At 44.6% G+C, this 9431-nt stretch overlaps 1 protein-coding gene across 1 annotated transcript in view; it reads left to right on the top strand.

Annotated features, from left to right (window-relative positions):
* The first annotated feature begins 1862 nt into the window (after positions 1 to 1862).
* SERINC4 (serine incorporator 4) overlaps positions 1863 to 9431 on the top strand; it is a 117565-nt gene continuing 109996 nt past the window's right edge. The window contains exons 1-3 of the mRNA XM_075343721.1: positions 1863 to 2271; positions 2457 to 2584; positions 2859 to 2966. Coding sequence (XP_075199836.1) covers positions 1863 to 2271; positions 2457 to 2584; positions 2859 to 2966 — 645 coding nt within the window. The remainder of the gene's footprint in view (positions 2272 to 2456; positions 2585 to 2858; positions 2967 to 9431) is intronic.

Here is a 9431-nt window from a genome sequence, read left to right as displayed (position 1 = left end):
AATGTATAACTGTGTACTAAATTGTAGAATGCTGAATAAAACTGTCAACTGAAAAAGATACTAAAATAGATTTAAAATTCAACGGCTGTTGCTAAGGCAAAAACAATCATGTGATGCCTTAAAATAAGCATAGATGCTCCTGATAAAAACATAGTTTTGCCTCAATACAAATTAGCACCAGAGGTATGCTTAGAATACTGTGTAAAATTTTGGGCTCCAGTGTATAAGCACATAGCTGAACTAAAGTGGGTGCAAAGAAGAGCGACCAAGGTTGTTGAGAGAATGGGTGAACTGTAATACCAAGATAGGCTATAAAGCTTGGGCTTATTTTGTTTGGAAAAATGGAGGCTTGGGGAGGATCTTATTACAATGTGCTGTATAAATATTGAGGGACAGTACAGAGACCTTTCTAATGATCTTTTTACACTTAGATCTTCAATGGGGGGAACAACGTGACAAGGGGGTATTCTCTAGAGGAAAGAAAGTTAAATTATGACTAATGGTGATTCTTATTGTAATAGTAGTGAGATTATCGAACTCTCTGCCTCATGATGTTGTAATGGTTAAGATACTGCATAAGTACAGGGAGGGCCTGGATGCCTTTATTGAAATACATCATATTAAATGTTAAGGTTACTAGATTCTGTGATGGGACATTGATTAGGGGAACTGGTTTGATTGCCGTATGTGGAGTATGTAAGGAATTTTTTCCTCTATTATGGTGCAATTGGCATTTGCATCAGGGGATTTTTGCCTTACTCTGGATCAACATGTTAGCTTATAGGTTAAACTTAATGGACTTATGTCTACCTACAACCTTAAACCTATAAAACTATGAAAAGAGATTTGGTCACCAATGTTAGTTCGAAGAACCTTGTGGTCACCAAAAAGCAGTCTTCAATCCCCTGTTTAATATGAGCTGTATGATTGCCCTCAAATGTAAAAGGGTAAATCTACAAAGTTAAGTAAAATAAAAAGTGAGTATTTCTAGAAATTAAAAAGAGTAGGCTTATTTGTAGCAAAATAGGTTTGTGGGTTGATGTGGATATGTAGAATGAAAGCCGCTTATCAGCAATTGCTTCTTGTTATATGTACAAAGAAACCCCAGGTTGAAGTAAAAGTGGGCAACCATAAGATGTTTAGGGGGCTGTATGGGGACATCATAAGATGGTGTCATGGCCGTTTCCCTGTTTTTGGAAACTAGTCGCAGCTTGAGAACTGAAGCCCCTTATCTCTATCTTCAGTCTTACATTTTTCCCTGTGCCTCTATGGCTCAGGTTGCAGCGCTCTCACAACTGATGCAGGCCCTGTCTCAGGAGTTCTTAGACATGTAGTCCAAGGTTCTGCAGCCACTGCAACAAATTGCAGGGTTTATGGTCTCGGCACATGCCCAGGGGCAACCAAAACTTAATATAGCCCTCCCGGATATGTTTTCTGGTGGGAGGGACAAATTTACCACATTCAAGGAAGCCTGTAAGTTGTACTTCATGCTCCACCCTCATACTTTCGAGAGTGAGAAACAGCGAGGGGAGATTGTTATCTCTCTGTTGCGGGGAGATCCCCAGTCCTGGGCCTTCTCTCTGTCTCTTGACTACCAGTCATTGCGGTCGGTAGATTAATTTTTCACAGCTTTGGACTTGATGTGCGGAGACCCTGACGGCGTCACGCTCATGGAGTCTAAACTCCGAAAACTCCACCAGAGGGCGCGGCTAGTGGCAGAGTATTGCTTGGCGTTCCGGAGGTGGGCTACTGACACCCAGTAGAATGACCCAGCACTTAGTAGTCATTTTTGTCAGGGGTTATCAGGTAGGCATAGGGACTCTCTGGTGCAAAACTCCGCCCCAGAGTCACTGGAGTCCGCCATGGCCCTCGCTATCAGAGTGGTTCGTTGCCTCAGGGAGAGACCCTCTAAGACCCTGTCTCCTGTCGTTCTCCCCAAGGAAGAGTTCCTACTGGTGCAAGCCAACAAACCCATGCAGTTGGTGGGAGCCTGCCCTCAGACTGAGTCGCTTCTGGTTTGCATTGGTTCTGAGTCCTGCTTCTACTGTGTGTCTCAGTTCACCATTACAGCAAAGGTGGTCATAGGTGGAAAAACTGAGACGATCTCTGTGCTGGAAGACAGCGGAAACGGTGCCAATTTGGTGGATTCTTGCTTTGCTCAGACTCTGGGTCTGATTCGTAGTGCACTGACAAGATCCATTCACATACAGGCTATTGATTCAGCTCCTCTCAGCCAGAGAGAGTTCACCATACCGTGCCTAATATTAACCTGTGAGTGGGCTCGGTACATAGTGAGCGTCTGTCCTGTTATGTCTTGGAGGGTCTGCCCACTGCCATCGTATTGGGTCTTCCCTGGTTGAAAAGGCATAACCTTGTGATTGACTGGCAGTCAGGGGAAGTAGTCAATTGGGGCAGTTTCTGTGAAACTTTGTGTCTGTTTGCTACCTTCTCTGCAGTACTTATTAAAAACCCGTCACCCTGTCCACCAGTAGTGACCACCATGGTGTCTAAAAAAAGTAAGGATGCGCTACCCCCACCTCGAGGGAAGAGTAGGGATCACTGTGGCCACAGTAGAGGTGATCCGGTGAGGGTAGTTGTTCCCTTTAAGTGTGCAGTACGGGAGCATAAGGTGTTGAGTGGACAGAAAGATTCTTCTGTTGTCAGTTCAGTCAGGAATTTTTCATCTGCTACTAGTTGCACCCATGGAAATAAACATTCAGATCCGGACCTGTTTAAGAATGACTATGTGTGGGTGTCCACTATAAACACTAGGTGGAAGTGTGCATCTGGAAATCTAGGCTTGAGGCTTATCGGTCCCTTTAGAGTAACTGACATTCTTAACCTTTATGGCCGTACAGCGGGAGCTCCCCCCAGCATTTAACACCCATGAAGTAGTCCACAGGTCCTTACTTCGGAAATGTGTTGTGTCTCCTACTGGTTACCAGAGGGTCCTGTTCACATTCAAGGTGAACGATATTACAAGTCTTGAGAGTCCTGAGGTTTCTCGTTAAAGGGGGGGTACTGTAACGGCCGTCTCCATGCTTTTGGAGACTAGTGACAGCTTGAGGACTGCAGTCCCTTATCTCTACCTGGGACTCTGAATTTAAATGTAGTTACATTTCTTTTGGTTTTGAAATAGTTAATGCTAGTTTTTCTGCTTGCAGCTCTCCTGCAGTTAAGGTCAGCCGCACCTGCTTTGTAGCCATGCCCTTTCAGGAGTATATAGAGGTGTTACCCAGCAATCATTGCTGAAGATATAAATTCATTTGTTCTCTGGCCCCTTGGTGAAAGTACCTGTGAAGGAGTTTTCCAAAAGCCGGACTTTATCCTTTTGTGTTGTTTTTCCACTGTTAGTCTCCCCTACCCTCTTGTCTTATTAGTGAAGCAGTGGGTTTAGTGAATCTTACCTGCCTCTTACTAGTCAGGGCATCTATAGGGTTTCCCAGGGTCTCAGAGTGCTGCTCAGCAATAGTTGCGGAGACTGTATAGGGACTGGCTTGTAGAGTAGGGACAGCTACAGGTGAGGATAGGAGGTGTCCCATATACCCTCTCACTAGCGCCAGGGCCCACCGTTGTTCTTGTGCCCCCCCCCTGTTTGTGGTGTTGTTTTTGTTTTTTTTTTCGTTGTGCGTCAGACTCCTTTTGATCTGAACGTGCTCGGCACATTTGTAGCGTGACAGAAGGACATTGGCTGAACCTTCAGACTTTAGTTGGCCATCTGTCCATCTAATGCAGACCTGAGCAAAGTGTGGCCCATGGGTCCAAGCAGCACTTTTGCTGTTCCGGGAAATCCAAAGAGCTATATGCAGTGGCATCCCGTACCACATGACAACCACCTGCACAGCATCTCACATTCTCCAGCATCTGTATCCTCCGGATATACCGGTAACCATGAGGATGGAAGAGGAGGTGTCAGCTCCCTCTGCCATTATTGAGCCTGTGCATCTAAGAGCAGAGCAGGCGTTATTATGTAGCACCCTTGAGGCTTCAGGCACCACAGGGTACTGCACCTCACTTAAGGTCCAGTATTCATCTTGGATGCGGAGGAGGTTGTCTCTGGTAACAATCACAACCACACTCACCAATACATAATACAGGAGTTCTGTCACTGGGACCGGGCTAGGGTAGGTGCTGGGGTGGCCATCATGAAGTATGAGACCTCATACCCACTAGTTCAGGGATCTGGAGTCAGGGCTTTCACAAGGGGAAGTTAGGAGCCATCCGACACACAATAGGCAGTCTGCACCGGACAGTGTCCATGTGAAGTCGCACTTTGGAGGAGCAGCAGACAACGAACAGTTTGGGGCCCGTGGTCTGGAGCTGGAAGCTTGACCCGGGTCCTTAGGAAAAGAAGGGGAATCCCAGGATTTGCGGGGAGTGCAGAAAGCACCCATGACCCGTTTCACGGCCCAGGAGCTGGGGTGCAGGGAAACCATCCTAATGAGACGCACAGAAGGAAACACCGGCCTCGACCTCCGAGTATCCGGGATCGGCTGAAGCCCATCACAGCATAGCTCGGTACTCCAACGGCAGTGTGTGACCAGTGAGTAAAGACCTTGAACTGCACCTTCTGTGTTGTCCCATCACTGCCGTTGCTCTCACCATCATGCCCCTGCGCCATAAGGCGACTACTACCACCACCATCCTCCCTTGGGACATACAGCTTTGCCTGTGGAGAACTGAACCATCCGAGCAGCCTTGTAAGCCGCTGATATTGGCCGCACACCACAGTTGTCACGAACAAATACCCCCATCGTCCTCATACCCAGCCACCGCGGCATCCCAGGAGAAGCACCGTGGCCCAGCGACGAGTAACCCCCGACCCCGTGGGCGCATCAACTACGTCATTAAATCACATCAACTGTGCCTCAGAATACACATCGCAGACCGGAGATGCGGGCGAAATGGATGAGGACTTTTTCTACTTCATTTTCTGTTAAGAAGGGGAGGGTTGACATCTGTAAAGGATTACTCACACACAGTAGCTTGTAGCAAAAACTGATAGATTAATTAACCCCTTCATGCCATGGCCATTTTCCATTGTGTTTTGTGCTTTTGTTTTTCCTCCCCTTCCAAGAGCCATAACATTTTAATTTTTCCTTCACTATAGCGAAATAGGGGCTTGTTTTTTGCGAGATGAGTTGCACTTTTGAATGAAACCATTCATTTTACCATGCAGTGTGCTGGAAATTGGGAAAAAAAATTCCAAGTGAGGTGAAATTGCAAAACAATTGCAATTACATGATTGTTTTTTTGGGGGTTTATTTACTATGTTCACTGTATGGTAAAACTGAGCTGGTAGTATGATTCTCTAGGTCAGCACAAGTACGTAGAGACATGTATATTTTTTTCATATTTTTAAAAAACTTTTTTTTCTTCCATTTTTTATTGTTTTTACTAGTCTCCTTAGGGGACTTGAAGCTGTGATCATCGATTGGGCTGTACAGAGCAGAACATCAGCACAGTTATTTACAGCAGAAATGTTGACTCCCTGTGAACGCTGGCTCTCAGCTGGCATTCATAAAAAGTTCATCATGACAAACACAGGGGTCATCAGCTGACCCCCTGACTGTCATGACAACACATAGGCGCCCTGCGATCATGTCACGGGATCTCCAATGGGAGCGGAGAATGGCACGTTACCAGTGCCAGCACATATTAATCCCACTGTCAGATTGGTTAACAGCTGGAGGTATGGGAATGGCCAGTCTCACCCAGCTCTTCTGGCTGTTCTTAAAATCTGGACCGAAATTTCCAGGTCCATTTAAAAAACCCTTTCAGCACTACTTGTGCTGGAGCCTGCTTCTTCAGTTCCTACATTACCGAGGCTAACCACCTCGGTGGCACATACCTCCTTTCTAGGATTTGTTCGGCTGTAATTTTACACATAATATTGTGTTAGTGGACTGTATGGGGACATCATTCTCAATGGAGGCTGTGTGGGGACCTTTTTCTCAATGAGGGCTGTGTGAGGACATAATATGGTGTAAAAGGGCTGTGTGGGGACATTATTCTTCATAGGTGCTGAGGGGACACAATACAATACGTTAGGTGGCTGTGTGGAGACATCATTCTGCATGGGAGCTGTGTGCGAGACATATTACTGTCTAAGGGGGCTGTGTGTAAACATAATTTTGAATGGGGGGCTTTGTGGAACATCATTCTGATTGGGGGGCTGTGTGGGGACATAATTCTGTTCAAGGGAGCTGTGTGGGGACATCATTCTGCATTGGGGCTGTATGTGGTTATAATACTGTGCAAGGGGTTGCGTACAGACATCATTAGGAGCTGTATAGGGTCAGAATGCTGTATATGTGTAACGCCTGCCTGGATCTACAGACTCAGATGGGCTGTAAAGGGGAGGCTAGAGGGAAGCCACTCACCAAGTAGGACCCCCAGAACCCTGAAACCCTTTAACCCCTATACAGGGATTTGGAATTACACAGGACCCTGGAGATCACTATCTGTGGAAGGCTGCAGTCCGATGAGAGTAGTAGTCAGGCAGGGTCAAACCAGGAATTGTGGAACAGGGACAGAATCGGCAGGCAGTACGTAGTCAGCAAACGTAGCAGAGATCAGATCCGGGTCGGGCAGCAAGGTACAAAAACAGTAGGCAGAAGGGTAGTCAAAAACACGCAGAAGTCAACACAGGAATCACCAACAGAATAGGAGGTAACAGGAGCCAGGAAAATCAGAACTATATCTGGCAGTAATCATGTGACAGGAGGGGAAATAAGAAGGGTGTGGTGTCTCTTTCCATTGGCTGTAGCTGAACGCTGGCAACTTCAGCTGGAAGACACATGCCACCCACAGTCAGCCAGCGGTACTGCAGATCCCAAGCTAACCCAGCCCAGTGGATGATCGGAGCCTGCGCCCACTGGTGCCGCTGGCATCGACTTCTCTCCCATCACCAGCACCATCCACGGCAGGAACACGGCGTCGCCTGGCGATCGGAGCAGAAGTCGCTGGAGCAGACTCCAGCGGTGACGTAACAATATGGGGGCTGTGTGGAGACATTCTGAGTGGTGGTTGTAGGGGATCATAATGCTCTGTAAGGGGGCTGTGTGGACACATCATTCTGAGTCTGCTGCAGACCCACAAGGCAAAGGAACAATCCAAGAATGAAACCGAAAGGGTTAATTCCTGCGCCGCCTGGATGAAGAGACTGCTGACAGATGAAGTCAGAAACTCATGTAAATTAGAATTAAATTAAGTTAATTTATCAACACGTTACCAAATATCAAACTTCTTCCTCAGGACAAACCACACAGGTTGGATTGTTCTTTTTGCATTATGTAACATTGCGGGTTAGGTTTGTGCCATTCTGTAGTACATCGTATGGTAACATTATTGGAGTCATTCAAAAACTACAATTCACTCTGCAAAAAACAAACCCTTGTATGGCTAAGTTAATGAAAATAAATAAATAATGGCTCTTGGAAAAAGTGGAGTGAAAAACTAAAATAAAAATTGTCTTTGGCAGGATGGGCATAACATTTGGTTTAGTGGTTGAGATAGATCTACCGTATTTGCTACCTTAGGCTGGTCTCGCACGGACAGACCACAATGCATGGATGGTCAGGGGGTCTCCCGCTGTGAGTTCATCATCCTCATTTATGGCTTTGAGGATGACAAGTTTTGGGTCAGGAATCCCGCAACAAGAGTCAGTACATCGCAGTTCGATTTAGTCAAATCATAAAAGTCTGATAAGTAATATTGATTATCTTGTGACAATGGCATACTGTCAAATGGTGGAATATACAGTGATACCTCAGTTTTCATTGACGTTGGTTTCGGTTTTTGTCGACTTTTTTCCACTGAAAATTTGACTCTGTTTTTGTTGGTTGCCTCGGGTTTCGTTGCTTTTTGTCAGCATACCCACGTGATCGCACTGATAATTTTGTGACAACAAAGGGCGACCCACGCATTCTCCTGATCTGTTTGGCATTGTGTATCACCACGCACATTAGCTTTAGCTTCAAAATCTATGTACCACATGTAAGATAAAATTTATTTATTCTTTATATCAATTTCTTATTGTTTTTAGTATTAAACATTATCTTTATTCTTTATAAAATGTGTTTTTGGTGTATATACAGTTGAAACCACAAGTTTACATACACTATCTAAAAAGACACATCTGCAGGATATTGCATCTCCAAGGGGGGCGGGGACTATCGCGCTCGGCATCGCTACAATCGGCTAGCGATGTCGCAGCGTGCAAAGTACCCCTTACACATGATGTATTAATGCATGATGTATTCTACCCCTTTACTGGGACTTGTAGTACTTTGCATATAGCACCTTTTTGCTTCCAGTGATCAGTTTACTGCCTTTTGCAGGCTATATTACTAGCAATTTTAGGCTATATCCACTACAGCCTATTTTGGCTTCTTGTATAACTGCAATTTATGGCAAGATGCATCACTTTATGTCTCTTTTGTTGATTTAAGTTTTACACATGATGTATTAATGCATGATATATTGCATCACTATTACTATTACTATTGTAACCACTGAGGACTCTCTGTTCTTTTAAACAACACACAATTAGAGAAAAAAGGATGGATCTACCTGTGGCCAAACATTTTTGTAACTCAGACCACAGCATCATGGACATGAAATTGCTGGTATTGAAAGGAAATTTCAAGTCCCAGAGAGATAGGAGACTATGGGAATGCAAACTTATGATGACCTTTGACATATTCAGAGTAGGAATGAATGTGTCCCATGGATTCATGTCTTTTTACATCAGTTAAAAGATGTGCTCCTCTGACCATCCGAGCGCGTCACAGCCTGGACCAGACTCTTATCAGAGGACAATAAAACTTTCACACTGAACTGCAGCAAAATTTATGGCCACAACAGTTTGCCCCCTGCCATAGAGATAGTTCTGTTTTATATAACTTGTTTTTTGTTTTTTTTTTTACTGCACTATTCTAAGTCCTGTTGTGTATAAATATGTGACTCTTCAGATTTTGTGTTATACCATGCCTGATGAAGAGACCTGAGTAGTCTCGAAAGCTTGCAATTATTACCATCTTTTCAGTTAGCCATTAAAAGGTATCAACCACTGAGGACTCTCTGTTCTTTTAAACAATTTTTTTTTATATATTGTATATGAGAGTTATTACTAGTTCAGGTTACTTATATTGTACATCTATGTAGCTGTATTCCTGTCCCACTTTAAGGCTACTTTCCCCTTGTCTATGGTGTTTTACAATGGCCATTTTTTCCTTTTGTGTGTCTTGCGTGTTTGTACATAAATAAATATTGTTATGTTCTTTAGAATGAAGACAAAATCCCCTATAAAGTGATTTACAGAGTTTCATAACTTTTGATGCTGGACAAAAATTAAAAACACTCCCAAAAGTTTAGTTTACTTACTAGTCTTCCTCAACACCAATTCTCCAAGCCAAACAACAGATCGC

Source organism: Anomaloglossus baeobatrachus, chromosome 4 (assembly GCF_048569485.1).
Source record: "Anomaloglossus baeobatrachus isolate aAnoBae1 chromosome 4, aAnoBae1.hap1, whole genome shotgun sequence".
Classification (NCBI taxonomy): domain Eukaryota; kingdom Metazoa; phylum Chordata; class Amphibia; order Anura; family Aromobatidae; genus Anomaloglossus; species Anomaloglossus baeobatrachus.
The sequence above is the reverse complement of the archived record's forward strand: the minus strand, read 5'-3'. Positions and strand labels throughout refer to the sequence as shown.